Below are 15,396 nucleotides of genomic sequence, written 5' to 3' on the forward strand. Positions count from 1 at the left end.
TTTTACATTAGCCTCAGCACACAGTTATCCCTCATGACACATGGTGAAGGCATACATGCTGCTGGGGGGATTTTGCTGGGGGGTTTCTGCAGCAGACTTTGGTGGGTAAAAATGAAACCAGCAAAAACACTGCTATATTGAGGGAAAAAAGTCACCTTACCTGATGTGAAATGACTTTAGATCCCAAATATGACGACAAAGATTTTAAAAAGAACTGTGCTACTGCACAGGAGTGACAGAAAACAGCGAGTCAAAAATGCAAATGTTGTCACAGCAAAACTCAGGTAGGTTGCAAGATGTGCAAAGCTTGCAACCTACTGTAAACTACAGTTGTATCACAATGAAAAACAAAAAGAAAACCCCCCCCAAAAAACTGAAGGACAGGGGTGAATCTATTTTATACACTCACAGGTCACTTAATTAGGTAAAACCTAATAGTATTGTGCTGGACTCCCTGTTCCCTTCAGAACTAGTTTAATTTGTAATTGTACAGATTCAGCAAGGTTTTGGAAGAGGCCATTTGAGTACAGTAATTGTCACGTTCAAGAAAATGATTTGAGCTTTGTGACATGGAAGCAGTCATCAGAAGGTGGATACACTGTGGTCATAAGGCAATGGACATCATCAGCAGAAATACGCAGGTAGGCTACAGTGTTTAAACAATGCTCATTTGGCATAAGGAGCCCAAAGTAAACCAAGAAAATATCCCCCACATCATTACACCACCAGCAGCCTGGAATACAAGTCCAAGGCAGGATGGATCTCTGCTTATGTTTTTTAAATCAAATTCTGACCCTACCATCTGAATATTGCAGCAGAAACTAAGACTCATCAGACCAGGCACCATTTTTCCAATCTTATATTGCCAAACTTATGACATCTGGTGTGGTGTTCTGGTGTTGTAGCTCATCTGCTTCAAGGCTCCATGTATTATCTTCTGTTGGTTGTAACGAGTAGCTTTTCGAGTTATTGTTGACTAGCCACCAGCTCAATCCAGTCTGGTAATTCTCCTCTGACCTCTGGTATCAACGATTCATGTTCACCCAGAGAACTGCCACTCACTGGTTTTTCTTTGGACCGTTTATAGAGAATAATCTGAAAGATGAGGAAAATCCTAGCAGATCAGAAGTTTATGAAATACTCAGACCAACCCATCTGGCAACATATACCATGCTGCTTTGTTCTCATTCAGATGGCGGGTTTGAACTTCAGCAATTCACCTTGACATGCCTCAATGTATTAAACTGTTGCCATGAGATTGGCCAACTAGATATGCCTGTTCAAATGTTAAACGTACATATCTAATAAAGTGGCTAATCAGTGCAGATCAACTTTTTTTTTTTTTTTTTTTTTTTTTTTAAAGACAACAATACATAGATATTGTATGATCAACATTTTACTTAAAATTGCATTGCATTCCCTCCCAAAACAATTTCTTCTTTTGAGAATAGAAATAATGTGACAGAATTGAAGTCATAATAGCGGTATACATTTAAAATGGCATGAGAAGCACCATCCCTATTTGGCATTGCCTGTAAGTCTTCAAGCAAGACACAGCAAACACATTTTTGCAAAATGTTGAGATATGCCTCATCTGTTGCAGGTACTACTCCTTTCTCCAGAGTTTTGACAGAATTTTAATTACAGTCTAATGTGTGACATTTAAAACATGTTATCCAGTATACATTTTGATAACAAAGTATATACAACATACACTTATGTAAAATCTGTATTTTTCTAACCTAAAAAAATGTTAACATGGGAGATCAAAAAAAGTAAATAAAAGTGTACACATGGACATTTTATATATTAGCTTTTATCTTTCCCTCCACCACTGACAGAAGAAAAAAAAAAGAAAAAAAAAAAGAGTTGCTGGGCACGAGCAGAGTTGATCATTTTCACTTTGATCACATGTAACCTCTAGCAAATAACTAGCGTTATTTTTATTTCCAAATATACACAGGTAGGCTATTTTTAAGTTGTATACAGGTGTAAGGTATAATGCACACACAGCCCTTCAATCTTCTGCATCCTTCAGTAATAATTATTTCGTGGGGTGGATGGAGACGTCAGACAGTACTACCCAACAACAGAATATTACCATGTGACCCAGTACTCTCCCTCCCCTGAAATAACTGTGGAGTACTTCACATCTGTAGTGCATACATAATATTAAGGTAGAAGCTGTGTACCCAGTCATCAGAAGGGGGCAGCACTGACTTCACTTTCACATGGGTCCAAAGGTCCAGCGGGGGTTCATCAGTCATAGAATCCAAAAGGTGTCCCAACAACAAGGATTAACACGTGACCGCAGAGATGAGTCCATCCCCTCTCAGAAAAGTTTGTCCTTTCCCATCTAACCTCACCATCATTTTAAGAAGACAATGTAGAAGGCCATGGCCAGGCAAGATACTGCCACAGCGATGTGAAGCCTTGTCCCAATTACTGCAGCTGAGAACGAGATAAGATGAGTTAAAACAAGAAGAAAGCATCAGACAAAGTCAGATCTTGAGCTGAAATGTCAGTGGATATTGTGACATACTACATTGTCTGGAAATTCAGTCATTTTTGGTTAATCTGACAATATAAGTGCGTGAGAAATGAAGGTATTACATCAGACTGGAAAAGTTCTTCCAGTCAAATAGTACAATAAAGCTGGCCTCGGATTTACTTCTCTTTGTTTATAATGACATAATAAAACTGTAAATACCAAACAGCTGAACTGTTATTACCTTACCTAAAGCCTAAACTACAGGCAGTTTTTGTCCACTTTGCAGCGCTTGTGTGTTCATGTGCGAATTTGTTATTATTCTGTTTTTATCTCCATTATATCTCTGTATATAGTGAGAAGGCAACAATGGCTGTACATTAATATGAAACATATAAGAAATAAAAACATATTTTTCATTGTTGTTCTTTATACGGTACACATTCATTGTATAAGACAAAGTAATCAATTGTATGCACTATTAATGTAATTCTTTGAGATCTACTTATTAACAGATATGTATGACAATATTCCAATGTGCCACACCACTAAAACTAGTTTAACAAAAATACATATAGAAACAACATCATACATTGTAACAAACATGTAATGTTGCCATTCGTTTTGAGATCAGCCACTACATATAATATTTAATATGTAGTGTAATATGTAGTTTAATATTTAATTTGGAAGGATTTAAGACTTAAATCCCAAAAGCTATATAAATATTAAAAATCCTGTAACCCTAGGCAGTTTATATAGCATATTTCATCCAGATTGATTAATGCTACTAGGAGGACTTAGGTAACAGACATACATACACTATGATCATTATAGTAAGAAGATGAGGAGTTCTGAGAAAGAGGGTCCAGTATTTGTTGACCTGTGATCTAGTTATTATCAACCAACCTTGCGTGTTGACATTGTTTAATTTAAATAATTAATGTACAAGAGTGCAGGACAAAAAAGAAAGCACCAGGCTGCTAATATTAAGCATATATAAAAAAGAAAAAAGAAAAACGGGAAGTCATTGTGTCTGAATCATACTTACCTTTGTAGAACACACCCCACACTCCTTTTTTCTCTGACAGCAGCCAGTTGTTGAGGCGAGGCACCTTTTTGAGGTATGCACAAGTGCAGATAAAAAGCAGCCCGAAGACGAGGATGCCATCGAATGAATAAACTATGGAAAGGGAAAAGTGGCATTGCATACACTTATTATATTAGAGAATCTAAGAGCACAGAGTAACAATCACTCATTTCTGCTCAGATACAACCAAATACACTCTTAAATGCAGCAGAGGTTTGCTTTATAAGGAAGCAAATATTGACATTGAGCAACCACTAACTCCATGCGTCATATTAATATAGTATGCAAAACAAAACTATGGATGTCACCTTCTGATTTTCTGTCTGTACTTACCATTGAGACAAATGTTTATGCCAGTGGTGAAGCATACATGTATATTCTGCCTAACAGTGAATTTTTTTCCTTTGACCAAACTCTGTTGTTGCTGCTTGGTTCAATAGTTGTCTACCTGGCTATCCTGAATATTTTGTAGCATTAGCCACAGACACACACAAGTCAAAGCCTGATAGCATAGATACGTGTAGCCTTACAAAAAAGTAGAAGCTAGGAAGAGGTTCATACTACACACAGCAGGCTTTGTGATAGTACTGCTATTTAATAGAACGACAAATACTATAGCACTGTAATGAGTGAAGAGTTTGTTTTGGTGCTAAAAGAGTGGCAGTGCTGCCCAGGGCCACGTCTACAACTAGCCTAGCCTCAACTAGCCTCAATTCCAAGAAGTAGCTTAACTTCATGTCCCGCTTGTTGTCGACACGTCCTAGCTAGTTGGAAAACACGGAAAACCTACCATTTGTCATATTCGCAGCTTTCTCTTTGACGATGTTATATGACGGTTTGTTCCTCTAAACTAGCATTCCATCCTAAATTTTAAAGTAGAGATAATGCAGTCACTCGGCTGACATTTCCGTTTCCCTGACTTAAAATCTTCTTCTACGCTTCACGCTATTGCTTTTCAGTTAGCGTTACTGCCACCTATTGGAATAATTGATTAACAGCTTAAATTTACAGTTTTAAACGCCCATTTAAACTTGTAATCAATTAGGTTGTAACTAGGAGTTTTCACTTGTGGAAATCGGATTTTTCAAAATATTTTTCAAAATATGAAATAACAAATTACAATTCCACGCACCCATCAAGTTTTACTTCTTAAAATTAGATTTTAGATATCCCCAATTGAATGTCTTGATTGATATCTGTAATGCAAAGAGAAATATCTACAACACTGCAACTACTTTCAAATTGAGCTTTTAAATGATGATTTCATTTGTTAAGGGAAAACCCCTATCCAAAGCTACCTGACCCTATGTGAAAAAGTAATTGCTCACCATTGTTAAATTGTGAATTAACTGTGATTACCCATATGTTTTGGAAAGTTGAGTTCAGTTTCACAAGCCACACACAGGCCTGATTATTGGCAGACCTGCTGAATCAATAAATCAGTTAAACAGAATCACAACCTGCCCTGATCTCAAGAAAAGATGAAACTTTCAAGGACTTTTAAAACAAAGTCATTGACAGTCAATCTGGACAATCAATTTCTAAGGCTTTGAGACTCAACCAAACCATGCTGAGAGTCATACTGCAATATGAAATGTGGCAAACTTTATCAGAAGTGGCTGGTCTACCAAAATTACTCCAAGACCACATCAACACCTCGTGCAGAAGGTCATAAAAGAATTCAGAACAACATTTAAAGAACTGCAGGCTTTATAATTCAAGGTCAGAGTTTGTGATTCAACAGTAAGTATGACACTGGGCAAAAATGCCAACAATATAAGAACAAACATCTTGATGAGCCCCATGATCTGGAAAGATATTCTGTGGCCCGGTGAGAGTTTGGGTCCTGTATTTTGTATTTACTCAGGTAATCTTTGTCTAATATTAAAATTTAATTCAAATTTAATATTAAAATAAAATTCTGCTTTGGTGTAGGGATAAAAACCCTCTAATAACACTCTACAAACTTTCTTATAAACTCTTCTTAATGCAGCACAACCAAGGCAACAAAACTGAGAGATATGTGTAAACATGATAAGCTCTAACCTTGTGCTTCTACAGAGAGGTAATAAATTATTATAGCAGTAGAATAATGCACCAGTAACAAACAATCAATACAGCACAAGGCAGGTTTTTATTGGTCGTTTCTTGTGGCCGGCACACTGCTCCCTGTAGGGAAATAATATGGGTGGAAGGTCAAGACACAATGAACAAACTGGTAAAAAAGGCTGACTCTGCTGCAGCTGTAAACCTGGGCACACCTTATGCAGCAGCAGAGGGAAGGATGAGGATTAAAGTGAGCTTCCACCCACACTACAGTGAGCTGACATCATTTGCCCCTGTCAAATAAATCAATTAAAAGAAAGCTTCAGTCAGATTTAGGCAGAGCGGCATCACAGTGCTTAACACATGATGTGAAAACCTGAACAAAAACAATAATGTATTTATTATGTATATATGTAAAATACATAACACAAAACATTAAAACACCTTCTTAGTTGAGAATTATAGGTGCAAGTCAGCCTCTGAAGCATGTAGTGTGTGGCTTTACTGATGAGAAAACCATGAGTCCAGATGCGGTGGTGTTTCATCTTTGAGTATCTTAGACAAGGAAAAGACAAAAATGTTGTCAGGGTGACAACATATAGACACCTGTAAAAACACACAGACTTGTGTTCCACAGATGGGTAATCCCTTCATTTCTACACTCACTGGCTCATTGTGTCAGTCTTAGATTAGCCTGTTTTTTACTTTAATAAAATGTCTTATTCTTATATATTTAATAATATATTTCATGACAGTTGTAGGGTAAAAGTATGCACCTTAACAACAAAGAAAAAAAGCATTATAGACTCATAGATTTAACACTTTAATGTGAACGCTGAATATTTTCATCACTTTGTGTAATAATAAAGCAAAAGACGCAAAAAGCCATCTTTGTTTTGCTGGCAGTGTTTTTTCATTATTGCTGTAATGAATTGGCCTAATCCCTGCATATGCTGCTGCTCTGAGACAACAGAAGTTTCTCCCCTGAAGGGAACAAAGAGTCGTAAGACAGTTAATGAGATTTGATAGCGTGGCACCTGTTTGATCATCTGCGCTCCGGCTGCAGAGCACGGAGCACCCCGGTCTCAAAAACAAAGCAGTCCTCCTCCTCCGGTGCATTCGTCTCTGAGGAACAGAGCTCAGCAGTCTCTCCTTGGCATCTGTTCATCAATGCTTCTCCACCCGACCACACAGGTAAGGCAGTTTTATTGATCACTTTTATGCAATTATGATTAGTGAGTACCTATTAAATGGAAAACCATAAAAGGAACAACTGAATTCATTATTCGGATTATAGAAAAAGACATCTATCAAAAGTAGAGTATGTGATTTACCACCCTGGTGTGTGGAAGCATGTTTCTGCCAAATGTTCCTGAAAAAAATAGAGAGATTTTAAATAATAATATGTAGTAGTTTTTCTTATTTCGAGTTAGTAGTCACAAAATTCACTAAATCGACTTACTGAGTAAAGTGAAATTTTGAGAAACCTAACTCAAAAGTTGGAAAAACCTAAGATTTTCACTAATGGATGGAAAATTATGTTTATTCATTTGGCAGAAGCAAGCATCGATACCAACCAGTTACTTCTTTACTTCTCCATAATTTATTTTGCAGCTGCATAGTTCATGTCGCTAGACGTGATCATTTAAATCTGGTAACATCTTTGTTGGGTCATTACTTTACAATAGAAAGCGCCTGGAGGCGACTGTTGTTGTCAGTCGGCTCTATGTGAAGAAAACTGAATCGAAGTGAGTTCAGGTTCAGGGTTTAAAATTAAAATGATTATGTTTATTATTTATCAGTTATACATGTATGCTGCCTGATTATATATTGATGAACACTGGTTTGTAAATTATTCTACAGTGTTAAGCGGCGTAGGATCAAAGAAGTGTGAACTTCATCCTACTCCTTTTTGATCATGTAAATTTTGTGATATATAAAGTTAGTCGTGGCATAATAATATTTTTTTCTTTGAATTCTTTATTTTATTTACATGTTTGAAATTAAATAGGGAATCTATCAATTATATTTATATTTATATGACATATTATACAATTTATTTAATAGTTTTTTGGGGGGTTGTTTTCCCTTTAACAGGAAGGATGTCGAGCTTTTGCATACTTAGCTAAAAAGGTGTCACACATCAACTAGATTTTACAGTTTAGATTGCATAATAATAATCATCATCCTAAATTTAGGCTTCAATTGATTCACACTAGAGAAAGCTATTTACCTTTTTGGTGAGTTATTTAATGAGAATATTTAATAACCAGTCTGACTTTATTTTATCAAATGTTTAAATATGCTAATATGCACAGTTTTACATTTTGTTTTGTTCGTGTTGCACTTCATATTTCACATAATTACCTCTGGTTTTCATTCAGGTACCACACAAAATGGGCTTCCGCAATAAAAGAGGTAAGATCAAAGTTTGATGAAAGTGAAGCTCATGGAGTTTGAGTGAATCTAAAGAAACAAACGAGCTTCACCTCACGTGACAGAAACTAGTTTTAGTTTACTTCATGAATATCTTGCAGTAAACATAGGCTGTAGTATTGTGTACACTGAATAAATTGCACTGGCTTGTTATTATGTGTATCAGACAGACGTCAGTGCTGGATGGTCCCATCTCACCAGGTGACTGAAAATCAACAACAGGAGGACAGTGACCTCATCAAACCCAGAAAGCTGCCAAATCCCGTCCTGGCTTCCCACCAACACAGAGCTCTCCATCAAGAGCTGCTATTCTGCCACAGACGGTGAGAAAACACTGTCACAGGTAGCCGGCGCTGTTCACAAATGTTGCTCAGCATTGTCTACTTGAGAGTTCTGCATTGAATTGTTATTCGTGTTCTAGTACCTTTACTAAAAACACTCTGAGTTGCACTATTTTATTAGTTGGGGCGTTCAAACATTCGTCTGTTGGAGAATCCTCTTATTTAACCTTTTGGCCGCTGGTTGGAGTTGTGGCAGTCGTGGATTAGCAGTATGCTTAGGTGGTGTTTAATGTGGATCAAGTCAAAAGTTAAATGCCCACTTGCCCCCTGTTGAGGGATCAGTGCTGATCCCCCAACAGGAGGCAAGTGTTCTCGCTCTCAAGTCTGAAAAAGAACAAAATAATCAATGTAACATAATCAACGACATTTGTGGTGCTTAAACAAGATTTCTATTAAACTTTCATTTATTTATTTCACACTTGGTTTAAAAGTTTCAACAGTTTTATCCTTTCATACACACAAACCATGCTTTCCCCTGATATAACACTGCAACCATGCATGAAAAGGAGCAGGAAGAAGAAAATAACTTTAAAAGTTTTATTAACTACTTTCAATAAATAGACGCCCATCTACTGTATATACTTACACAAAACAAAGGATTTGTTGCATTAATGGTAACCTTTCTGCACTTACTCATAAGGACCACACCAAGAATTCAATGTTTTGGCCTTCTTGTTTGTCTTAATCTACAGGGAGTGCAGAATTATTAGGCAAATGAGTATTTTGTCCACATCATCCTCTTCATGCATGTTGTCTTACTCCAAGCTGTATAGGCTCGAAAGCCTACTACCAATTAAGCATATTAGGTGATGTGCATCTCTGTAATGAGAAGGGGTGTGGTCTAATGACATCAACACCCTATATCAGGTGTGCATAATTATTAGGCAACTTCCTTTCCTTTGGCAAAATGGGTCAAAAGAAGGACTTGACAGGCTCAGAAAAGTCAAAAATAGTGAGATATCTTGCAGAGGGATGCAGCAGTCTTAAAATTGCAAAGCTTCTGAAGCGTGATCATCGAACAATTAAGCGTTTCATTCAAAATAGTCAACAGGGTCGCAAGAAGCGTGTGGAAAAACCAAGGCGCAAAATAACTGCCCATGAACTGAGAAAAGTCAAGCCACCAGTTTGGCCATATTTCAGAGCTGCAACATCACTGGAGTGCCCAAAAGCACAAGGTGTGCAATACTCAGAGACATGGCCAAGATAAGAAAGGCTGAAAGACGACCACCACTGAACAAGACACACAAGCTGAAAGGTCAAGACTGGGCCAAGAAATATCTCAAGACTGATTTTTCTAAGGTTTTATGGACTGATGAAATGAGAGTGAGTCTTGATGGGCCAGATGGATGGGCCCGTGGCTGGATTGGTAAAGGGCAGAGAGCTCCAGTCCGACTCAGACGCCAGCAAGGTGGAGGTGGAGTACTGGTTTGGGCTGGTATCATCAAAGATGAGCTTGTGGGGCCTTTTCGGGTTGAGGATGGAGTCAAGCTCAACTCCCAGTCCTACTGCCAGTTTCTGGAAGACACCTTCTTCAAGCAGTGGTACAGGAAGAAGTCTGCATCCTTCAAGAAAAACATGATTTTCATGCAGGACAATGCTCCATCACACGCGTCCAAGTACTCCACAGCGTGGCTGGCAAGAAAGGGTATAAAAGAAGAAAAACTAATGACATGGCCTCCTTGTTCACCTGATCTGAACCCCATTGAGAACCTGTGGTCCATCATCAAATGTGAGATTTACAAGGAGGGAAAACAGTACACCTCTCTGAACAGTGTCTGGGAGGCTGTGGTTGCTGCTGCACGCAATGTTGATGGTGAACAGATCAAAACACTGACAGAATCCATGGATGGCAGGCTTTTGAGTGTCCTTGCAAAGAAAGGTGGCTATATTGGTCGCTGATTTGTTTTTGTTTTGTTTTTGAATGTCAGAAATGTATATTTGTGAATGTGGAGATGTTATATTGGTTTCACTGGTAAAAATAAATAATTGAAATGGGTATATATTTGTTTTTTGTTAAGTTGCCTAATAATTATGCACAGTAATAGTCACCTGCACACACAGATATCCCCCTAAAATAGCTAAAACTACAAACAAACTAAAAACTACTTCCAAAAACATTCAGCTTTGATATTAATGAGTTTTTTGGGTTCATTGAGAACATGGTTGTTGTTCAATAATAAAATTATTCCTCAAAAATACAACTTGCCTAATAATTCTGCACTCCCTGTAGAGACACGTCTTCTATCAGTGTTTTGTTGTGTCCTCAGAGGTGTGCTGCCAAGAAAAAAGCCGGAGCTGCTGTGTGTCCTCGAACAAAAACAGAGACAGAAGAAAAAGCAGGAGCTGGCTCTCCACCCTCCCTCTGACTTGGAGGTGAAGCTACGTATACGGCAGCAGAGAATGCAATTTGTAAGTACTCTGAAAAAAGAAAAAAAACCAAAAAAGGATCTGGGGAATTCTACAATAATGCATATACTTTTTGAATATTTGCATGCTGACTAAAATTGAATCTTGTTAGAGAGGATGTCCAAACACATATCTGTCTTGCAGTACGAGCTGGAGGAGAAGAAGAGGAGCGAAAGTCTGAAGAATATGCCAGAATTTGTTCGTGTGAGACAAACACTGAAGCACATCCCAAATCCTTCCCTGTGACCATTCGAGAAAATCTGCACATACCCTTAACGTGTAGTCCAGACAGATTCTTGTTGAGACTGTAATTTGAAGGAACACGATCCTTCAATGACAACTGCTTGTATGTCAGAAAACGATAATCAAAATGTATCTGTGATTATTTTGAGAATGCTTAAGTGTGCTGACTCATATAAACTGCAGTAGTTATGAGTTGCAAAAAGGCTCCTGCAAGCTTCACAGTGAAAAAAAATCAATTTTGCTACATATTACATTTCAGAGGAAAAAATATAGATCTTTTAAAATGAATGCCATGGGTAAAGATTTCAGCCACAACAATAGAACCACTGCTGCTGCCAGGTAAAGGACCACAGCCACATTGATCCTTTTGTTATGATGCAAATGCAGCGTTTTGCTTACCTTGGGCAGACCTCATGTGGTTACATGTGGCTCAGGTTACTCTGACATATACCACCACCGAACTTTGCATTGTTGCAGACTGAGCACAGTCTCTTTGCTTGGCACACGCTGACACAGCAGGATGGCGAGATGACGAGGCCCACCACAATATAAGAACTTCTAAGGACCACAACAAAAAGTCCAAGATGTTGCCCTAGGCTCCAAAATCCCCAGATCCCAATTTAACTGAGCATCCTGGACATGTGTCCTATATACTGCTGCCACAGGACCTTCCCAGAGGTCCCGTCTCTATAACAACAGATCAACTTTAGTAGCAAGAGAGAGAGGGACACAGAAAATATCAGGCAGGCAAATCTGGCGTGTTGGCACATCAGTGCTGTTTCCATTTTTTTAGTATTAATAAAGCAGCATTATGTTATTTAATCTTAGCAGGACTTCGACCTTTTGTAGAGTTTTCCATTATGAATGCATTTGGCTGTAATGTCAAGTAACCCCTTTAAACAACTGATGTAAAAGATTTACATGACAAGAATATTTTTTTTTTCTTTTTTTAATAAAACATCCAGGGGCAGCTGACCATTTACATATTTATATATAAAAAAAAAAAGACAAACACTTGAATTGCATTGAATTAAAATCTTCTACTGACAACACTGAGAAAGAGTCATTATTCACAACAATGAAACAGCAGTCATTAAAAACAAAACAAACAAAAAAAGAGCTTAAATGTTGCCCTTTGTGCAGCAGTCTTCATTTGTAGCGCTCCAATGTATCTTACCCTTTAATCAAAGCTCTTGTACAGATTTCACAAGTTTTGGGAAACAGCCACTGACATCACAAAGATGGGTTACCGTTCGGGAGGCTAACATAAGAGAAAACAGACAACGGATGAATAACATTTGAGAGAAGTTAAAACAAGTCTTCACGCTTAAACAAAAGTGACTAAGTGCCAGCCGGTAGTCGACTCCTGCATCCGTGTTGTGTTGCAAACAAAACATTCAGATTTATGCCTCTGTACAGTAAAATATCCACACCTGGACTTTAATGCTCTGTCAGAAATGTAAGTACCATTACAGAATTCTCAAACAGGCTCCGGCATGAGGAAAAACACAGAAGTCCTGCCGAATCCCACACGTTCACCCATTTTCTTGTACACATTCTCAAAGACACGTGAAACCTCGCGCGCCGTCGATCGTAAACAAAAAGTCAATCTACAACTTTTGTGAATGTTCTCCAAAATATTTTAAATACAAACTGTATCCACCAGCAGCGACCACACCCACCACGCCCAACCAAACTCAATACCAGTGTGTTGTGTTTGCCGCAGAATAAAATAACAATAAATAAAATACAAAAGAAAAAAAGGTAGACATCAACAGAAGGGTACAAGGGTTTTTTCTTGTACTATCTACTATACTGTAATAACTTTAAAACATATCTCATATATGTAGAAAAAGGTACAGCAGGTTAAGATAACATACAGACACTGAAAAGAAGTAGGCCACCAGAAGGTGATAAGGTAAGCACTGACAGTAAAACCGAAGGGGCTCGACAACGAAGCAGGACTGAAGATGGCTTCTGTTAAAATACTCGAGGGCCAATATCTCTTGGCAGTTCCCTCTTGTTAAACAACATCAAGCCGTAAAACTGATACCCGACATCGTACTAAAAGCTGTAGCTCTGATTTAAACGGGTGATTTTGGCTCTATAACCACGTAAAAGCGAGTATTAATGCGTGGAGCCCCCCAAAAAAGTGTTTGAAAAACAGCTTCAGATTTGTGAAAATGTGAATCTTTTAGTTCATGGCTTTTTCTCCATCCAAACCCTCACATCCACAGCTATAACATGTCAAAGCCACACAAAAGTGAAATGAAATTAGTTGTAGGTTTAGAGCTCCTAAAGCTGCTTTAACATGATAAAACAAAAATAAAACAAAAAACAGTGAATTGCACCCTTTTTGTGTTTTCACAAATGCTACAATTTGTATAATGTCTTGTATCAGTTAGGTGACTTTAAACAGTCTAACAATGGAGACTTGGTGGAAAGGAAAAATCCGCTAATATTCCTGACTTGGACGACATGACTATAGATATAAAGTGAACTTCAGCCTTTTAGAAAACAATGATTACGGGATCCCATCCTTTCTTTGGCAGCACTGTGAGGGTGGCACACTCCAGTCATACACGTAGGACAGGCGCAGCTTGACTTCCTCCTTGCAGAGCCTGCCATCGCGCTGCAGAGTCTGATGTTTTTCCAACATGTCCTCCAAGCTCTGCTTATGCGTCACCAGGTATTTGTTGTTGCAACCGCGTGATTTGTACTCCGTGTCAAAGCGTGGGTCGTGGGTCCGCCGGATGTCTACCGGTGCCAGCCACGCGCCCAGCGACACGTCCTCGCTCTGCCACGTCTTGAAGTATCCTGCATTAAGACGCACGTAATGCACCAGATCGGCCGAGAGCACGTAGCCGCCGCCCAGCGCGTAGGGGAGGTAGTAATCGCACAGCTCCCACGAGCTTTCGCGCCACTTCCCCGCCGATTTCACCCGGCCTCTCCCTGAGAAGAAGCCCCAGTACAACCGGTTGGGCTCCTTCCCCTTCAGCTCCTCTTTGAGGAGGTCCAAGCGAGCGAATGTGTCGTCATCTGCTTTCAGGACAAACGTGAACTCAACGTTCTGGTCCAGCCAGGTGTACATGTGCAGCAGTTTGAGGGTCAGGTTCTCGTAAGAGTCTCGCAAGTCGGGCAGTAAGAGTAAGTCCTTGTGCCGCCCTTGCTCCGTGTTAAGATTCTGAAGGTCCTCACTGGAAAGGCCCTGTGTTCCTACTACAAACATGGCCAGAACATCAGAGTCCCGCTTAGCAAGCCAGGTGCTGCGGATAATACTACGTCGTTCCGTGTACTTCGGTCCTGTTGTGATGAGGACCACGAGAAATGCTGACAAGTCTTTGGATGCGGAGGGAGGATTCTGCTGCGCTGGGCGGGACTGAAAACCGATGGCTTGGGGGGCTCTGCCAGGAGGATCGGGGTGACCCTGTTTTAGGGTTTCTGATGTGCATTTTGCTAAGAAGACAAGAACTACAGCAAAGCTGCAAACTGTGCCAATGACCAGGGCTGTCTTGTGGCGGCACACCAGACGAAACAGATTCATGATGGGGACTGTGGGGTGAAAAAACAAAAACAAAAGAGGCAAAATATATCAGTTTTATCATCACAAATTATAACTGTCAAATATAAATATGAACAAGTATGGCTAAAGGGGAATGAGCAAAGAGCTTTTGCGTCTTTCTCTGTTTTCACGTAGACGCTTTATGCCTTGGATAACTGCAGCTATCGAGCGAAATAGCAAAATAACCTCAGCTCTTTTACTCGCCCATGATTCTGCAGCACCACCTGGTTTCTAAGCTTAGTAGCTGAACAGTACACACACACACACACACACACACACACACACAAAGAAATGCGATAACCAGTTATGAAATGAATTGAAGAGGATTTGTTAGTTACCTTAGCAAATGAAAGCGCGTGTCTGTGGTGTGAATGGTACAGCTGGAGCGGACCACTGATAGCAGCTTTGCAGAGCTAGCGCTAGCTACCGAGACAAAACCATCTGCGCACTTTGTAAGCTCACTGCGCTGAATGCAAACGCACAAAGCCAGCTCATATTGGAAGGAAGGATGGAAACCTGGTCTTTTCACTGGGTCAGTCTGGGTTACAATAAGCAGCCTCTGTCATTCACCGTTCAGAGATCCGCACACAAGGTATCAATGCAATCACTGTCTGCCTCCAAGTAGTGTCACTTCTGGGTCTTCGTGACGCAGGGGAAACGGAAGTGAACCCCCGCCCCCCAAAAAGAGGTGTTAAAATGGCGAAAATTTAGGTTTATATTGGCAAAGATTTCATTTAATTTTTATTCTTTAAAATGAGCATAAGCAAATAGACAAACACCACAA

The 15,396-nt window shown here is 39.3% G+C and overlaps 3 protein-coding genes across 3 annotated transcripts; 1 reads left to right on the forward strand and 2 right to left on the reverse strand.

The window, feature by feature from the left end:
• Positions 1-1,380: 1,380 nt before the first annotated feature.
• tmem167b (transmembrane protein 167B) lies at positions 1,381-4,527 on the reverse strand. Its single transcript, XM_003441529.5, has 3 exons — positions 4,369-4,527; positions 3,540-3,671; positions 1,381-2,451 (listed from the first exon to the last, which is right to left on the reverse strand). The coding sequence occupies exons 1-3, from the start codon at positions 4,376-4,378 to the stop codon at positions 2,369-2,371; spliced, it is 225 nt and encodes a 74-aa protein (XP_003441577.1). The 5' UTR covers positions 4,379-4,527; the 3' UTR covers positions 1,381-2,368.
• A 2,274-nt stretch (positions 4,528-6,801) lies between these two features.
• Positions 6,802-12,746, forward strand: LOC112846944 (protein FAM107B). The gene is made up of 5 exons (XM_025907375.1): positions 6,802-6,818; positions 8,009-8,042; positions 8,227-8,383; positions 10,669-10,810; positions 10,952-12,746. The coding sequence occupies exons 2-5, from the start codon at positions 8,021-8,023 to the stop codon at positions 11,051-11,053; spliced, it is 423 nt and encodes a 140-aa protein (XP_025763160.1). The 5' UTR covers positions 6,802-6,818; positions 8,009-8,020; the 3' UTR covers positions 11,054-12,746.
• Positions 12,747-12,934: 188 nt separating this feature from the next.
• b3galt6 (UDP-Gal:betaGal beta 1,3-galactosyltransferase polypeptide 6) lies at positions 12,935-15,278 on the reverse strand. Its single transcript, XM_005469325.4, has 2 exons — positions 14,951-15,278; positions 12,935-14,602 (listed from the first exon to the last, which is right to left on the reverse strand). The coding sequence occupies exon 2, from the start codon at positions 14,592-14,594 to the stop codon at positions 13,575-13,577; it is 1,020 nt and encodes a 339-aa protein (XP_005469382.1). The 5' UTR covers positions 14,595-14,602; positions 14,951-15,278; the 3' UTR covers positions 12,935-13,574.
• Positions 15,279-15,396: the final 118 nt, after the last annotated feature.

This window comes from Oreochromis niloticus, linkage group LG5 (genome assembly GCF_001858045.2).
Source record: "Oreochromis niloticus isolate F11D_XX linkage group LG5, O_niloticus_UMD_NMBU, whole genome shotgun sequence".
Lineage (NCBI taxonomy): Eukaryota > Metazoa > Chordata > Actinopteri > Cichliformes > Cichlidae > Oreochromis > Oreochromis niloticus.

Excerpts from the sequence above, each read along its gene's own strand:
- tmem167b (XM_003441529.5), bottom strand. Across the intron at positions 2,452-3,539 it reads GTGGGGTGTGTTCTACAAAG|CTGCAGTAATTGGGACAAGG; the intron begins GTAAGTATGATT and ends TCTCGTTCTCAG.
- LOC112846944 (XM_025907375.1), top strand. The coding sequence starts at position 8,021 with ATGGGCTTCCGCAATAAAAGAG. Across the intron at positions 8,043-8,226 it reads GGGCTTCCGCAATAAAAGAG|ACAGACGTCAGTGCTGGATG; the intron begins GTAAGATCAAAG and ends TATGTGTATCAG. Across the intron at positions 10,811-10,951 it reads GGCAGCAGAGAATGCAATTT|TACGAGCTGGAGGAGAAGAA; the intron begins GTAAGTACTCTG and ends TCTGTCTTGCAG.
- b3galt6 (XM_005469325.4), bottom strand. The coding sequence starts at position 14,594 with ATGAATCTGTTTCGTCTGGTGTGCCGCCACAAGACAGCCCTGGTCATT.